Genomic DNA, 18,652 nt, shown 5'->3' with positions numbered 1-18,652 from the left:
ATGTCCACAAATTGTAATGTGTTTTATGTAATAAGTAAATTTTGTCTTTTTCGCCAGAATGAATACACCATTTTGACTTAGCTTTATTAGGACTTGTCATTATTGAAGTGTAACTTTTAAATTATGGCTAGAATTTCGGAATACTGCTTTGTCCAGAGAGAATACATTTACAGTATTTTCATATATGTGTAACGCTGCAAACTACAACAAGTCTGTGGCAGTCATCAAGGATAACCGAATCTATGACTGACTGTGGGGAAGGGAAAGAAGAGATGATGAAGGTAGGAGACAGGAAAGGATATGGTCATAAATGCCAGATAAGATTGGTTTGTGATAACAAATTTATTGCCTTTGATGAAAAAATGTATAATTTAATAAGGACAATATGTATGGAAATAATTTTGTGTAAGGGGTATTGAAAAATTACATTTAGATGCTTACTAAAGCATCACGGTACCTTTTAAAGAACTTGGATTTAAAGTAAAAGGAAGCTCCATTTAATCCCTGCTCTACCATTTTAACAGGTAAATACGTAATCTAAATAAACAATTTTAAACCTCAGAATCCGTACATATAAGATGAGAAAAGTTCACATGTATTTGTCTTATGGACTTGAGATTAAGAATGTGTGTGCCTTGCCTGGAAGTAGGTCTAAGAAGCTAACAGTAAACTTTAAGACTTAAAATGTATGTTTATCTGTATCATAGTCATTAAAAATAAGTAAAAATGAAAATAGATATTTATTACAATGGTGAAATCTTACATCTGAAGAACTAGTGCCATTTTCAACCTCTTCTGAGGGTCTAGGAGTTTCTTCCAGGGCAGATCTTGTACGGTAATTGTGTTGATTAGTCTGTTGTTTTTTGGATTCTCCAAGATCTAAGAAATGTTCATGAGCATGATTCTGGGAAAAAAGTAAATTATTAATAGGATACTTAAAGAGTGGGCTTTTTAATTTGAAAGTTAATTTTTTAGTCATAAAAAACTTATATGTATTTATATAATCACTTAAATGGAATAATTATGTACCAACTCAATTTCCATATTACATTAAATTAAATCACAGGCTTATTATGCTATGTTGAAATTCACTTGCTGATTGAGGCTAAGATAAACTGGAAACCAAAATGGTCATCACATAGCTATCCTGCCACTTTGAGGCTAGGACACCAAGTGACTTTCTCTTCTGCTAGAGGTGGTAAATGTGAAAAAAAGTCTTCTGCAATAAATGAGAATATACCAATAATCACACTAATTGACAAAGTTCAACATGACGACTGACAGAAAATCAACAAGAATTTACCCCTGGAAAATTAAACTACACAATCTCAAAAACTAAGAATCACTGACATGGAGTCTTAAATTTGGAGGAAAAAAATGACAGCAGGCTTATCACATAAATTAAAATGTGTATTTGTGATCTGAAAGATAAAACAGAGGCTAACACGTATTCAAAGCTTAAAACCAAAATAAAACCAGCTTTCAGAGCATTCAAAGAAACGAAAGAAAAATCTCCATTTGGACATATCACAGTCAAACTTGAGAATATAAAAAATAAAAACACTAAGAAGAAAACACTAGAGATTGCCTTCAATGAAACAGGGAGACTGACATCAGCTTTATCAGCACAGAAAAAGAAAAAGGAATACTGCCTTTAGATTGTTAACAGAAAATAACTTTGAACTTGTATTACTGATGCTAAAAAGTGAAATTTTCACTTAATAGGACATAAGATTTACTCCACATAAATGTATATTCTCTAAAAGAACTACTGGACAGGTGTTTGGCACAGTGGTTAACATGTCACTTGAAATGCTTACATGCCATATTAGAGTGCCTGGTTTCTGGCTCTGCTTCGGGACACAAGTAATGGTTGAAATACTTGGGTCTATATATCCCATATGAGACACACCAACTGAGTTCCAGGCTCCTGGCTTTGTTCTGGTCTAGCCCTGGTTTTTGAAGGCAGTTGTAGAGTGAACTAGAGGATAGAACATCTCTCTCTTTCCTTGCCTTTCTTTTTTATTTTTAAATAATTTTTAAGATTTATTTATCTGAAAGGCAGAGTTACAGAGGCAGAGAGAGAGAGAGAGAGAGAGAGAGAGAGAGATCTTCCATCTGCTTGCTAGTTTACTCTCCAAATGGCCTCAAAGGCAGGACCTGGGTAAACCTGAAGCTTCTTCCAGGTCTCCCACGTGGGTGCAAGGCCCAAAGACTTGGGCCATCCTCCATTGCTTTCCCAGCTGTATTAGCAGAAAGTTGGATTAAAAGTAGAGCAGCCAGGACTCGAATTAGTGCCCATATGGGATGCTGACACTGCAGGTGGCAACTGTACTTGCTGTCATTGCACCAGGCACTCTCCCTGCTTTTCAAATATTTAAAAGTAAAAGAAGTATTGAAGAGTTTCATAATTTTGTAAACATTTTGAAAAATATGGAAAGGTATAAAAAGAAATGATGTTCAACTATAATTACACAAATTTTGACTCCTTGTGAAACATTTATTGTATTTCTTCATTTAACAAATATTTCTATTTACTCAAATCTATCATTAAAACTGTGATTTAAGCATTTTATAATGCATTATCTACAACCTGACACTTCTATAAAATAAATTCCATGTGAGAGAAAATAAATATTCCTAATGTCTTAATAAATAATGCAGTGGAGAAAATAGTTGGTTATCAACTAACATCTGTTCTCTCCTCCACAAAAGAATTGCTTTATTGGACTATAATATGCCTAAGTTTTGGCCAGTGGAATTATCTGGCACCACATTGGAGAGTAACATCAAGTAACCTTCCCAAGGAGAAAGTATGTGGCCTTTGCACCTTCCTCTTTTGACTTATCCTCCATTGTACCACCTTTTTAAAAAAAAGATTTGTTTGAAAGGCAGAGAGACGGGGGCGGGGGGGGAGTGGGCCGGGGTGTGGACAGAGACATTTATCTTCCACCTGCTGGCTCACTTCTCAAATATCTGCAATAGCCAGGGGTAAGCCAGGCTGAAAGCAGGAGCCTGGAACTCCATTTAGACCTCAAAACATGGGGGCAAGACTCAAGTGACTTGTGCAATCTTCTGTGGCCTTTCCAGGCACATTAGCAGGAAGCTGTAACAGAAGCACAGTAGACTAGACTCTCCAATAAACATAGGATGCCAGGGTCCCAAACAAAAGCTTAACTCACTGAGCCAAAACACCTGCCCCAATCCTGCAAACTTAAATGAGGACACTCTTATCTTCAGGCATGAAGTCAAATCTAGCAGGATTAGAGAAATTAAAGAGCTTGTCTTTGACACTGAGGGCACCACATCAGGCCTGGACAACCTACCAAGGCTTTTACATGAGAAAGAGTAACTATTTAAGGCACTGGGTCAGAAGAACAGTTAATTTTTCTTTTTTTAAATCATCGCTTAAATGATGACTTGGACCTAAAACAAGTTTCATATAGGTTTTGTCACAAGCTGAGTAGTTTCCAAAAAAAAAAAAAAAAAGAATGGATACATCAGATTCTTCACTATCAGAGGAGTCCATATATTGAAATCCACTGGATTCTAAAGTATTTTTGGGGTAAATGATAGAGAAATAAATAGAATAAAACAAATACAGAAATAGAAAATAACATTTTTATAGCAGCATTAGCTGATTATCCAGAATAACAAAAATGCAAAAAAAAAAAAAAAATAGAAAAAAAAGTTTTACATGGGAAACCAATGCAGAACTAAAAAGAACTCTTGGGCATATGTAGGAATTTATTAGATTTAATGAATATATAAGAATTGGCATTTGGAGAAAAGTATGCTAGAAGGCAGGAAATTTAGAACTATAGTTTAAAATGGTAAATAACAGATAATCCAAATACATAATTGAGAATTAGCTACAATAAGTTTATTGCACTAATTACCTTACTTGTAATATTAACATATTTACTTACAATAAGGGGCCTAAAATGGTCATTATGCTTACTACACTAATATTAAACATGTCAAAGTAATCAACTTTACCTTTGAAATAGTGGGTATTTTGTTTTCTTTTGGAACTGTTAAGTGTTTTCTTTTCTCTTCTGATCTGTAAGTCTTTATTTCTTCTTCTCCTTTTGCAGTTCTCCATTCTTCTTGCCTACTAAAAACAGAATATTAGAAGTTATACAAATTAATCTATAATTTTACAGTTGACTGTCCCCAAAACAAATATTAAACATCAGGAAAAGAATGCCATTCCTGCTGTTTTCTTTCCAGATGGAAACATACGCTAAATATTTCTGAGATTTTTTTTAAAAGATTTATTTATTTGAAAGCCAGAGTTACACAGAGAGAGATGGAGAGGCGGAGATAGAGATATAGAGACAGACAGACAGAGAGAGAGAGAGGTCTTCTGTCTGCTGCTTCAATCTCCAATTGGCAAAAACAGCCGGAGCTGTGTTGATCCAAAGCCAGAAGCCAGGAGCTTCTTCTGGGTCTCCAACTAGGATGCAGGTGCCCAAGGACTTGGGCCATTTTCTACTGCTTTCCCAGGCCCTGGCAGAGAGCCGGATTGGAAGTGGAGCAGCGGGTCTTGAACCAGCACCCATATGGGATGCCGGCACTGCAGGTGGAGACTTAACCCGCTACATCACAGCACCAGCCCCAATTTCTGAGTTTCAATTCACATGTTTTGAGCTTGAGACATCTGGCAATTAAATCACTGAAATACAAGAAAAACAGAACTCTGCCCACTTGAACTTGGTATTATTGTTTCTGTTAAAGTCTTTGGCAAATGAAGCATTAGTTTCTAGGAACAGTTATTCCTTCACTAACCACTTCAAGTGTGAGATTAGATTTTTTTTAAATTAGGTGAGTATAGATCTTGTGCTTTGAAAACATGAGTGAAAGTGCAATCTTTTAAAGATGAGGCACAAGAGTCTTGAAGCTGAAATGGTAATTCTCAAAGCTATGAAAAAATAAAGACTAGGCTTCAATGTTCAGAAAAAAACTTCAACTCTACCCAAACATCTAGGTGAAACTGAAGAGAAGTTGAGAAATATTAATTTTGAACTTTAATTTCTTTTTTTTTTTTTTTTGACAGGCAGAGTTAGACAGTGAGAAGAGAGAAAGGTCTTCCTTTTTCCATTGGTTCACCCCCAAAATGGTTGTCACGGCCGGCGTGCTGCACCGATCCGAAACCAGAAGCCAGAAGCCAGTTGCTTCCTCCTGGTCTCCCATGCGGGTGCAGGACCCAAGCACTTGGGCCATCCTCCACTGCCTTCCACAGCCACAGCAGAGAGCTGGACTGGAAAAGAAGCAACCGGGACAGAATCCAGAACCCCAACCGGGACTAGAACCTGGGGTACCGGGCAGGCAGAGGATTAGCCAAGTGAGCCGCGGCGCTGGCTGAACTTTAATTTCATAGAACCTGAATGCAAAAACAAGAAAATTTTACTTTTTACTTTAATTTCTTACAGCTTCAAAGTTTTTGAATTGTAAAGGCATTTAATTTCTCTCCCCGATTTCATGTGGCAAAGGAGTTAATAGTCAATATCAGAGCCCCTACATATTATATTTTATGACAAGAATATAGTAATGTTATCATCTTACTTAACTGAAGAATCTCCAATGTGGCTTAGTCATATTTTTGAACAGAAAATACGAAGTGAATTTTAATGCAGTGAAAAGGATGACCTTGAATTTTGTTGTTTTTCAAAATAAGCTTCTTATTGAAATGATTATTGGTTCACATGTATCCTCTATTCAGTTACTCAGAATGGCAACATATTACAAAACTATAGTACAGATGCTAACTGATGAAATCCACTAACCCACTCAAGTTCTCAGTTTTACTATTTTTTGAGTTTGTGCAGCTAGGTGAGTGGGAGAGGGTGAGGTGGGCTGGGAAGAGTTCTATGCAAATTTATCACATATGGAGCTCTATGTCAACCATCATGATGTCAAATCACAGAATACTTACTACATAAGCACAAAGATCCCTTGTGGTATCCTTATATTACACTCATCCTCTACCTCCTTCACTTCAACTGTACCTCTCCCCAAATATTAGCAACGATTCTTTTTCATTTCTATGTTTTCATTTAAAAAAATTCCATAAATAGAATCATGTAACATGTAACCTTTGGGATATTTTTCTCATTTAACATAATTCCCTCACAATTCATTCAACTGATTTATCAACAGACTGTTCCTATTTCATGCCAGAGTAATATTCTATAGTATGGATGGATCACAGTTTAACCATGCATTCTGAAGGACATTTGAGTTTTTCCCCCAAGTTTTGGCTATTAAAGGTAAAGCTGCTGCCTGGAAATTGCACATCTCATACTGGTACTGAGTACCTGAGATTAAGTCTTGCCTCCACTTCTGATCTAGCTTCTTAGATCTTTTCTAAGATACCCTGGAAGGCAGCAAATGATGGCTGAAGTAGTTGGGTGCCTGCCACCCATGTAGGACACTTGGATAGACTTCCTCACTCTTGCCTTCAGTGTGGCCCAACCATGGTTGTTGCAGGCATTTGGTGAATGAACTAGTAGATGAAGACCATTCTCTCTCCCTCCCCCTTTCAAATAAATAAAATAAAATACATAAACTTAAAAATAAAACTCCATAACATTTGTGTACAGGCTTTTGTGTGAACATGAGTTTTTATCTCTTTGTGATAAATTTCCAAGAGTACAAGTACTGGGTCATAACTGCAATTGTGTATTTAGGTATTTAAGGAAGTTCAAAACTCTTGCACAATGGGTGCATCATCTTATACTCCTACCAGCAATGTTTAAGTAATCTTCCCTTTTAATTCAGCCTGATAGATATGTACTAATTTTTCACTGTGGTTTTTAATCTGCATTTCCCTAAATGGCTAGTGATGTTGAATATGTTTTTATGTACTGATTTGCCATCTTCTTTGGTGAAATTTGCTGATTCAATTACTTTGTTTGCTGCTAAATTTCATAGTAATTTATATGTTAAAGATATTAGTATATTGTTAAAATGTGTAATTGTATATAATTTTAATTCATGAACTAGTATGACTCATTTCAGAGCTTTTTAGAAAGAAATGTTAAACTACCTAATAGTGTATCCCAGAAAGTTTCCCAAAGGAAGAATTCTAAATATCTAGATGCTCTAAGAAGGCTGAAGTAAGAATAATATTTAACATGACAACCACAGCCTTGCTTGACTACAGGCTTTAATGGTTTAAAACCAAAGACAAAAAGGTAAAAATTACTTGAAGAGAAACAAATTCTCATTTATCATGTTTCTCTTCATGTGCAGGAAAGGAACCTGAATCACCAACTAGCAACGCCCCTCATACCTTCTCCAAGAAAGAAGGAATGAACTCATCGATTTATATGCTCTAGAAAGAAAATCAGCTTAAAATGGGAAGTTCTATGCCATTGCATGTAACACATGCATTCTGTACTACATTAAAAAGCAAATATATCACATGGGAAGACATACTGGGGGATCCAGTGCTGCCCACTTTGGAGGTTTAGTATTAGGAAGCACATTTCCAAGCAGATAAAAGCCACAATCTTCAAAGCAATATCAGTAATAACAAGTTATGTTGATTTTCTATGCTTCTTATCCTTGGTTCTATTATTCAGAAAAGATGAGTATTTTCATAAGACCCCCTTAAAACCTTAACATCAGACTTAAAATCTGCACAGGAATTAAACTAAAAATACCTATGGGAGTTAGTTTTTTATTAAGAACATCTGGATATACTTTTCATATGGTAAAGTCATTGCTCAAATTTACAATTCAGTAGTATATTTAATTTTAAATCCCAAGACAAATTTGAGATATGTCTTATCAAAAAGCTTAATTTGTAAGAACACTAAGTCTAAAATATATTTTAATTATATAATTACTATTAGCTTTTAAGTATTATAAAACCTTCAAACCAAATTCACACTTTGGTTGTCATACTTTTTAATACAGTATATGTCAGCATTGTTCATTAGGTTCACATGAACCTCATTCATGGGTATTTCACAAATGAAGAATCAAGAAGAGGCCAGCATGGTGGTGCAGTGGTTTAAGCTGCCACTTTTAACACTGATAACTCCATTTCATAGTCCCAGCTACTCAGCCAATGTAGCTCTCTGCTAATGCACCTGGGAAAGCAGCAGAACACAATCCAAGTATCTGGGCTCCTGCCACCCACATGGGAGACCTAGATGGAATTCTAGACTCCTGGCTTCAGCCAGGACTAGCCTGGCCAATGCAGCCATTTGGCGGAAGAGAACTAGCAGATGGAAGATCTCTCTTTGCGTGACTCTGCCTTTCAAATAAATATATCTTAAAAAAATAAAAGAATTAAGAGGAACAAAATAAAAAGGTGTCTCATTTTATGGACTGTAATAGGATTATACCAAATATTTTCAATTAATATATGCATCATTTTAAATAAACATTCATTTTAACATATGAAAATACATACATATACACCAATAAAAATTATTCTCCTTTGTGCTTCTGTATGTGAAGGAACAAAAACTAACTTGAAACTTAATCATCACAAACTTTTTTAAAAAAATGTCTGATTTATTTATTTAAAAGGCAAAATTAAGGAAGACACAAAGAGATCTTCCATCTACTGGTTCCTCTCTAAATACCCACAATGGCCAGGGCCGTGCCAACAAAAAGCCAGGAGTTCAGGGGTCTCCCATGTGGGTGGTAGGGGAACCAGCACTTGGGCCATCTTCTGCTGCTTTTCTGGGCACATTAGCAGAGAGTAGAATCAAAAATGAAGCAGTCAGGACAAATCTGCACCCATATGGGCACCAGCATACCCTGCTATATGCCACAGTGCCAGCCCCAATTATGACAAACTTTTGGAAATGTGCTTTATATAAACAGGAAAAACTCAAATTTAAAATGTCAGTAAAATTTTTGATTTGGTCAATCCAAATTCAACTTAATATATTCCATCTCAAATCATTTCTATAAGACATTCTAGAAAAAGACATACTTAGAAATTTAACAATTTTAGAAATTCTACAATCAAGGATAGTCTAAAATACTAGGTTTTCAAAGAGAAATTATAAATTTGGGAAGTACTTTGAACAATATTAATTCAAGATGAACACAAGCAAATATGGTGCTTAAAAATTCAGTTTCATGCTAGTGATGTGGCTTAGTGGGCTTAGCCTCTGCCTATGGTGTGGGAATCCCATATGGGTACCGGTTCATGTCCCAGCTGCTTCTCTTCCAATCCAGCTCTTTGCTATGGCCTGGCAAAACAGTGGAAGAAGGTCCAAGTGCTTGGGCCCCTGCATCCACGTGGGAGACCCAGAAGAAGCTCCTGGCTCTGGATCAGCTCAGCTCTGGCCATTTCGACCTCTGGGGAGTGAACCAGCAGATGGAAGACCTTTTTCTGTCTCTCCCTCCCTTTCTGTAACTCTGCCTCTCAAATAAATAAAAATCTTAAAAGGTATAAAATTAAAAACTCATAGTTTCTCTTACCTGGCTACACCAGCTGATAGCTCAGGTACTACCACCCTTCGACTCCAAGCTACAAGATCCCGCTCTGTGGCTATTTCACTTCTGGGTGCATTGCTGTGCATTTGCCGTACACCTTCAATTTGTCCACTACGCCTCAGTCCTATATTTGGTGGTGAGTGAACCTCTGAGGTAGAACTTAAGGAGCCTAAATGAGAAAATTAGTATAGTAGGTTCTATTTAGAGACACTTCCCATTAGTTTGTAACAGAAAAAAAATACTGTATTATCTTTCACATGAAGCTTCATATTGTGACAAATAATTAAATTACCAAATCAAGAGCTAAATCATACATACAAGTTCCCAAACAAAACCTGGTTATTCAGTTGACAAGTCAATGAATCATAACTATGAACCATTAGATCTAAAATCATTACCTAAGGAAAAAAAAAGCTGGGGCCGGCATTATGGCACAGGTTAAGCTGCCATCGAAACGCTGACATTTCATGTGGGCACAGGTTACAGTCCTGGCTACACCACTTCCTATCTACCTTCCTACTAATAAGGCTGGGAAAGCAGTGGAAGATGGCCCAGATGGAGTTCCAGGTTCCTGGCTTCTGCCTGCTCCTTGAAGTCATTTGGGGAGGGAATCAGCAAATAGAAGCTCACTCGCTCTCTCTCTGCCCCTCTGTCTAACTCTGCCTTTCAAATAAGTGAATGAATCTTTTTAACTTTAAAATTTAATAATATACAACAGTAAGGGTAATGAGATGTTAAAAAATTTGGCTTTGACCATAAACCATAAATTTCTGAATAAATTGATTTTCTTAAAAATTTTAAATCTGGGGCCGGCGCCGCGGCTCACTAGGCTAATCCTCCGCCTAGCGGCGCCGGCACACCGGGTTCTAGTCCCGGTCGGGGCGCCGGATTCTGTCCCGGTTGCCCCTCTTCCAGGCCAGCCCTCTGCTGTGGCCAGGGAGTGCAGTGGAGGATGGCCCAGGTGCTTGGGCCCTGCACCCCATGGGAGACCAGGAAAAGCACCTGGCTCCTGGCTCCTGCCATCGGATCAGCACGGTGCGCCGGCCGCAGCGCGCCTGCCGCGGCGGCCATTGGAGGGTGAACCAACGGCAAAGGAAGACCTTTCTCTCTGTCTCTCTCTCTCACTGTCCACTCTGCCTGTCAAAAAAATAAAAAAAAAAAATAAAATAAAATAAAAAATAAAAAATAAAAATTTTAAATCTGTACATGTTTATGACAGAAAATTTGGAGATGATTTTTAAAAATTTGGAATCTCATAGTATGAATATTATCTAATACTAAATATTCTTCAAACTGATCATATGGCATTCTAACCTTTCATTCTGTGGACATACCATAATCTATTTCATCAATTCTCTACCGATGAAGGCATAGGCTATTTCAAATTTTTTATTATTTCACTTAAAAGAGTCCTTGCTTACCTCTACTTAAACGGCTGTTATTATTGATACCTGCTTCACCAGAACGTCTCAAGTCTTGCTCCTGTTGTAGTCTTTGAATCATGCTGTCCAGTGGGCTGATCTCCTGGTTTGCTTGCTGACTTAAAACCTGGTTCAGTCCTATGTAAAACCAAACAAAATGCAAAGAACATTTTAGTCACTATTAAACCACTTTACTCATCAACCTCACTTAGGAGCCCAAGTACCAGAGATCCTGTGGTTAATAAGATCCCTGCCCTTTACAGAAGAATAGGTAGACACTAAACCTGTACATTAGTGCAGATTATGAAAAGTATTAAAATAAAGATAAGGAGGAAGAAGACAGATAGGAAATATCTATAGTGAATCAGAAGTCAAAGAAGTCCTCTCTGAGAAGGAGCATTTGTGGTAAGGCTTCAATCAGTTCATGTGAAAAGTTAGAAAAGGGGTAATCCAGATAGAGGACAAGAAGTACAAAGACTCAAAGGGAGAGAGGCACCTGGGGTATTTTAATGCACCCTTACTTTTCTAGCATCAACTTTCACTTACACCAGTCATACGGGACCACCTGACTTTTCAGCCTCCTTAATAGGAAAACACCTTCATGCTTCTGAACTTTTGGTCACAATACAATAAATTTGATTAACTCATCCTTCAAGCATGAATGAAATAAAACCTCTGTATTTCCTTTGTGAAGTCCTTGCAGATTACCACTGAAAGACTGAAACAATTAAATTGCTATCCTTTCAGTTACTTAACTACTCTATATATTAGCTTCATACTAATTAGCTTCGTACCTAAGAGAAACCCACTAGTTAGTTCCTCAAAAACATGTACTGTTTTACTTTTTTTTTTTAAAGATTTATTCATTTATTTGAAAGTCAGAGTTACACAGAGAGAGAAGGAGAGGCAGGGAGAGAGAGAGGTCTTCCATCCACTGGCTCATTCCCCAACTGGCCGCACCAGCCAGAGCTGCACTGATTAGGAGCCAGGAGCTTCCTATGTGGATGCAAGGGCCCAAGCACTTGGGCTATCATCTTCTATGATAGCTATGGCAGAGAGCTAGATCAGAAGAGGAGGAGCCAGGACTCAAACCTGCGCCCATATGGGATGCTGGCACTGCAGACGGCAGCTTTACCCACTACGCCACAATACCACCCCCGTTTTACTCATCTTAATAGTGTCTAAATGTAGTAAACTTTGGAAAAGGGAGCAATTAGTGTCAGGAGTACAGATATACAGAGAAGATCTGATCACATTAGAAAATTAGGGTGCCCTTAAATTTGGAAGAGAAAATACCAAGATACCTTGAAACAAAGTAGTAACAATAAAGTAGCAAAGACAGGAAATTACATGTACTAAGCACATAATGTTAGTTCATTTTACAAAAAATAAAATTCAACAGGACTACCTAATTTGTCCAAAATCACAAAACAGATCAAAATGTCTTTAACATGTCTCTTTGCTGGTCTGCTGCTGAGGAAACATTACTATATTTGAATACCGATGAGTAATCTAATATGGCTCAAGGTACCACTGAGAAAGAACATTAAAGTGTGTTGTCTAGTATCAATAACAAAACCGCATAAAATCAATTTATTATTATAGTAGCCAACATTTATTTCTACCTAATTCTAAGAGATTTCTGAAAATAAATTTTATTAGAGAGAGAACTATATTTGCAAGTAGATTTACAATTAGTAATAAGGCTGGAGTTTTTACAAAAAGTATTTTGTTCTACTTTTATATTAATTATTTTTATATATAAGTCTGACATAAAAAAGGTTTACTCTGAATTCTGTAAGTTAGCACACTGAGAAATTTCATGACTCACTATGAAGCCAGAGTTACTGCTATATGTTCAGTTGTGGCTCAGCATTAATAACTGTTATCTATTTAATTTTTCAGATTATACCTTCTTTATACTCTAAGAGCAAATTGGTATGGAAGAATGAATAATGAACTGGTAATTCAATGAGCTGGGATTCAAATCCCTATGATTATATAATGGAATACTGTTAAATTTTCATTGTCTCAATTTTTAGGATTAGGATAGCATAGGTTTAAGGATTAAATAAGATGTTCTTGGGGCTGGGCTGGCATTGTGGCATAAAAGGTACAGGATGTTGGTTTGTGTACTGGCTGTTCCATTTCCAATCCAGTTCCATACTAATGCCCTAGGTAAAGCAACAGAAGATGTGCCCCTGCCACTCACGTGGCAGATCCATATAAAGCTCTTGGCTATTGGCTTCGGCCTGGCCCAGCACTAGCTGTTGCAACCACCTGGGTGGGGAGTGAATCAGCGGATGGAAAAGCTCTCTCCTTCTTACTCTAACTCTTGAATTTCAAAATAAATAAATAATTTTTTAAAAGCTAAATAAATGTTATTTATGAAGGCCCTTTATAAACTTTAATTGGAAAAAATGAAATAATAAAGCTAATAACTAAGTCACACTGATATTTTAAAGATTTATTTATTGATTTATTGATTTGAGAGGTAGAGTTACAGACAGTGAGAGGGAGAGACAGAGACAAAGGTCTCCCTTGTGTTGGTTCACTCCCCAAATGGCCACAACAGTTGGAGCTGTGCTGACCTGAAGCCAGGAGGCAGGTGCTTCTTCCTGGTCTCCCATACAGTTGCAGGGGTCCAAGCACTTGGGCCATCTTCTGCTTTCCCAGGCCACAGCAGAGAGCGGGATTGGAAGAGGAGCAGCCGGGATTAGAACCGGTGCCCATATGGGATGGTGGCTCCCGCACTGATATTTTAATAAATGAATCGTTCCCTTATATTCCTGTGCCTGAAACCCAGCCTAGATACTGATTTAAGACACAGGCAAAACCAGCTTCTTGCTAGTTCCTTTCCAAGTAACTGAAGACATGTCTCTTAAATGTCAGTCTTATAATCAGTACTTTTATAAAACTTAAGATTTTCCCAATCTGAATACCTGCCTAGACTTCTTGGGTACTACTTGCTCTTAGATTCCATGCTATGTCCATATACTGAGACCCATTAGTTTCATGTACTCCAGACATTCAAAATCTGCTGGACCGTAAGACTCTCTACAAGTGGCAGCAGACAATTCTTCTAATATTTCTCCTTATTCTCCATACTAAATCTAAGTATCTAACTCCAAGAACAGCCTTTTCCATCCAATATGTCCATCTTCATTGCAATTTCATGTTCAATCCTTTAAGATAACCTACTTAGGGTTTTGCAACTACGTCACAGTCTATAATTTAAATTATTTTTCATAAACATTTTCTACTCTAAAAATAGAAGGATTCAAAGAACAGCTTCCCATTATTTTCACTTAAGAAGTTAATGCCATACTTCTTGTCAAAAAAAGGAAGAGGATGCATGCATAGACCGTGTTCTCATTTTAATTCCTATTCAATTCTTCAACTAACTTGACTTTCACATTCCATTACTTCACATGTCACACAAACAGCTCAAGATTTTTTAGCCCTATCTTTACTTTTTACAAGTATTCAAAATTGATCACTTCTTAAAGCACTCTTAAATGAAAACAGGCCATTTAGTCTTATTCCCTCTCACATCGTGCTATTATTCCCTTTAATAACATTCACCACAATGCTAAACTATGTTTCTTTCTATAATTGTGTTTATTGATCTATTTACACCAGGGGTGGGGAAGCTTTTTTCTGCCAATGGAGATTTGAATATTTATAACATCATTTGTGGGCTATACAAAAATATCAACAATTAGCCTGCTGGGTGCCAGCGTTGTGGTGTAGCAGGTTAAATGGTCACCTGCAGTATTGCCATCCCATATGGAGGTCCTGTTCAAGTCCCAGCTGTTCCACTTCCAATCCCATTCCCTCCTAATGCACCTGGGAAAAGCAGTGGAGGATGGCCCATATCCTTGGGCACATGCACCCACACGGGAGGCCTAGAACTGCCATCTCCTGGCTCCTGGCTTTGGCCTGGCTCAACCCTGGCTGTGTCAGTACAGTAGAGGTCCCCAATAAGTGTTGCTAAATGAGTAAATAAATTGACTCATCTCATACCAAACATTAGTCCCTAGAAGTTGTAAATAGATATAAACCAAAATTATTGCTTTACATCTTTACTGTTCCTTAATTATCTTTAATTCTAAAGTATTATTCAAAGGACTTTAAGGAAGTATAAAATAGTTTTTTTATTTCTGATTTGCCCAAAATAAGGTTTTCTTCAATTAGCAATTTTATGAAATTTCAGTGGGAAAAGGACAATTTGGTTGTCTATGAAAATGAGCACATACCTGAGGAAGTTACTCCCATCTGCGGGATGAGCTGTTCCTCTCTGCAATTTTCACGACCAGGAACTAATCTCTGGTATCTTGATGGATGTGGATTACCATCAACATCAACCAAAAAAGGGGGAGGCATGAGATGAGGTGCTTGCTGAGTCTGTTCATCTAATACAAAATTGTTGGCATCACGGATAAGGGGCCGATAATCACTATGAAAGAACATCTGATCTGCTATCTGTAAAAAAAAAAAAAAGAAAAAAAAAAAGTTCATAAAAGACAGAAAATAAAAATTTATCATTGTATAAAAAGATCTGGCCGGCGCCGCGGCTCAATAGGCTAATCCTCCACCTAGCAGCGCTGGCACACCGGGTTCTAGTCCCGGTCGGGGCACCACATTCTCTCCCGGTTGCCCCTCTTCCAGGCCAGCTCTCTGCTATGGCCCGGGAGTGCAGTGGAGGATGGCCCAAGTGCTTGGGCCCTGCACCCGCATGGGAGACCAGGAAAAGCACCTGGCTCCTGCCATCGGATCAGCGCGGTGCGCTGGCCGCGGCGGCCATTGGAAAGTGAACCAACGGCAAAGGAAGACCTCTCTGTCTCTCACTGTCCACACTGTCTGTCAAAAAAAAAAAAAAATCTACAACACTTCTAATGAAAACAAATATTTTAATAAATATTTTAATACAAATCATGGTGTTAAGAAACAATTAAAAGAGTATTTTTTTCTTGAAATAATGGTAAACAAATATTTCTGTTTTCTACATTAAATTTTATGATCAGAAAAGTAGCTATTTTACATTTTCTCTGCAAAAAGGAGAGACTGTGTGTATGTATTTGTGTGTGTGTGTGTGTGTGTGTTATTTACAGAAGTTACCATGAAAAATAAGTTACTTAATTTCAAGTTACATAGTAAAATCAAATCCAGACATAAGTAATTCAACGGTACTTTTACTTTCACAGTTACCATACTTTAATATATATGGTAGTATGGCTTATTTTCTCTAAAATTTCTGAGGTAATATAAAATTAATAATATTAAGCCTTACACAATTCTAACAAAATTTTACTGGTTAATTTAGAATGTTAAACTCAATTATTAACTATTCAATTTTTACTATCAACTCCACCAATAATTTGCAATTTCATTCTCTTCGTCACTAATCTTAAAGACAGGGTCATAAGGAAAAATCAGAGTAGGTCATGAAAGCCAGAGATTTTTAACACAGATTATCCTAGAAAAAACATGTTATTTAAACAAATAAAAAACTTTATATAATGTCAAAGACCCCTCTATGGATAGCTTCCATCCTCAGCTTATACCGACTCCAAATTAAGCACTCCAATATGAATATTTTTAAAAAGTAAAACATAATTATTATCTAATGTTTATTAGAAAAAACAGATTTAACAACTGCTGCCTGCATGCTCCTTTCTAATACATGAGTCTGCAGACTATTTAAAATTATTTTACAAATGATTTTTCATACTTTATTTTGATGTCAAAATATGTTGACTCTTACTCCAAAAATATACAATTCCTTAAACATCAATAAAAATAAAAAGTAAGGGGATGATGTATATTCAACATACACTACCTTGTCATATTTGCTACTGGACCCAAAGCCAAAAATTAAAAGATGTCCATGAGAGTCTGTACATGCAAAATGCTGACCATCAGGGGAGCATTTGCAGTCAAATACTGCACCATGTCCTTGGCCTTCAATCTGAAATATATTTAACCAACAATCAGAAAATTATCACTAAAATATAAAGAATTGGTCAGTACTGTTATTAAAATTTTCTATGGTAAAAGATGTGTAAGAATACATCCTAATGAAGTAGTGTTTAAGTACAGCAAGCACAGTACAGCAATAAAATCTGTGAATAATCACTGAAAGTGCCAGATTAATACCTCTAAAAAACAAAGTACTTTATTTATTAATGGACCAAACACAATTCAGGCAATAAAAGAATACCAATCTCCTCCCAACCCCAAAGAAATCTGCTTCAAGTTTTTAACCCAGATTTAAAACAGGACTGCACTTCACATTCCATTTATCTCCATTCAATCATACCCATTCTGCAAAGGCTGACAACATCTAACAACTATAGTGATTTTTTTGGTAACTTTTCAAAGTAGTAGCCAAAGATTACTGCTCATAAGACACTAAGTTTTATTCCTTTTGGTAATATTCCCTGGTGGTCTGACTCATATTTTCAATGATGAATTTCAAAGGTTAAAGAAAAGGGTTTTTTTACCTGATAACTGTTTTCTGTTTTCCAGTTCCATTAATCCAGAACGAATGGGTTTCTCCCTGCAACCTGTCAATCAAACAGAGGTGGCCAATCACCACTCTGAATTTTTGCTCTCAGTGCTTCTTCATACTATGTTCCAGTTGAAAACTTCTTTAGCAGTGTTCTGAAAGAGGTAAAAATTCTACCCTATCTAAAGCACATCTAAGGACTGAATTTCAGAAATAACTAAAATAGGGAGTTGACTCCCTAACAAATAACAACTAAGGATGATTTTTAACAGATGTGATTGGAATTCTGGATTAGCAGAATCGGAACACACACACATTATCAGGTAAGAAATACCTCCTTTCTGTTCCGGTATCCACTGATCTAGAACAAAGTGAGTTTTATTAGTAATATCCTAAGAAATGCTTAGAAAAGAGAAAAGTGCTAATTTTATTTCTTATTAAAAATCAAGTATAAAGAAGGAGATACAGTTCACCAAATCCAGGAATGACCTAACTTTCAGAAGAACAGCCGTTTTCTCAAAGCTTTATTGTTTGGACAAAAGAGAAAATACCAGCATAAAATGAAGAGCTCTGCCCAGGAAGTAGTTAATACCACTAACAAGACCTCCTCAAAAAGAAAAGTAGCCTTTTCCTTTGGCTTCTTGAAAAGAAGAAATGAATACAATGGAACTTTATTAATGCTGTTTCAGATGGTGACAATATTAGAAAAGAATAATTTTCCTTAAAATGTAATCATATTAAAGAAAACTAATGTCTAATTACATACAAAAATTTATCATAAAGCAAGAAAGTAAATCATAAAATGAAACAGAATTATTTCCTACCTTTGAAGAGAGTGGGAAGATGGTAGGACAACAAAGGAAGACGACTGATTCAAATCTACTTTAAAACAATTCAAAGCCCGGAAAGAACAGAATTGTTTCTCCAGATTAGCACAGGCCTTAAATAGCCATATAGCTTAGCACGTGCCTCAAATGAAAGCCTACAAGTAGAGCTCTCAGGATTCAAGTCTTTTTCAATGTTTTAACAGGCAAATAAAAAAAGTGACATGACCTGTTCTAAGTAACCATAAAATGAAATTTACCCCGAAACAAGATTTTAATAAATTCAAAATTTAGCCACATTTTGTTAACTGATCTATTTATCTAGGTTCACTCAAAATTACAAGAGAAAAAAGCTACTACATTATAAATAAACTACAATGAATGTTTCTAGAACTATAGAGTAGTATAGATAAAAAGACTCAAAAATA

General features: G+C 36.6%; 1 protein-coding gene across 15 annotated transcripts in view; it reads right to left on the bottom strand.

The window, feature by feature from the left end:
• Nucleotides 1-18,652, bottom strand: part of PHIP (pleckstrin homology domain interacting protein) — a 164,093-nt gene that overhangs the window by 67,554 nt on the left and 77,887 nt on the right. For 11 of the 15 annotated variants that reach the window (XR_011388641.1, XR_007922917.2, XR_011388639.1 and 8 more), the window contains 6 exons: nt 16,732-16,860; nt 15,149-15,374; nt 10,890-11,027; nt 9,454-9,637; nt 4,000-4,117; nt 764-904 (listed from right to left, as the gene is read on the bottom strand). Coding sequence is in view for 10 of the 15 variants with exons in the window: in XM_051854540.2 (XP_051710500.1) it covers nt 764-904; nt 4,000-4,117; nt 9,454-9,637; nt 10,890-11,027; nt 15,149-15,374; nt 16,732-16,860 (936 nt within the window). In the remaining 5 variants the exon portion in view is untranslated. The remainder of the gene's footprint in view (nt 1-763; nt 905-3,999; nt 4,118-9,453; nt 9,638-10,889; nt 11,028-15,148; nt 15,375-16,731; nt 16,861-18,652) is intronic. The other 4 variants (XR_011388640.1, XM_051854539.2, XM_070073855.1 and 1 more) reach the window with 1 other exon arrangement.

The sequence above is a fragment of the Oryctolagus cuniculus genome, chromosome 5, assembly GCF_964237555.1.
Source record: "Oryctolagus cuniculus chromosome 5, mOryCun1.1, whole genome shotgun sequence".
Lineage (NCBI taxonomy): Eukaryota > Metazoa > Chordata > Mammalia > Lagomorpha > Leporidae > Oryctolagus > Oryctolagus cuniculus.
Note: the sequence above shows the minus strand (reverse complement) of the source record. Positions and strands in the feature narration are given on the sequence as shown.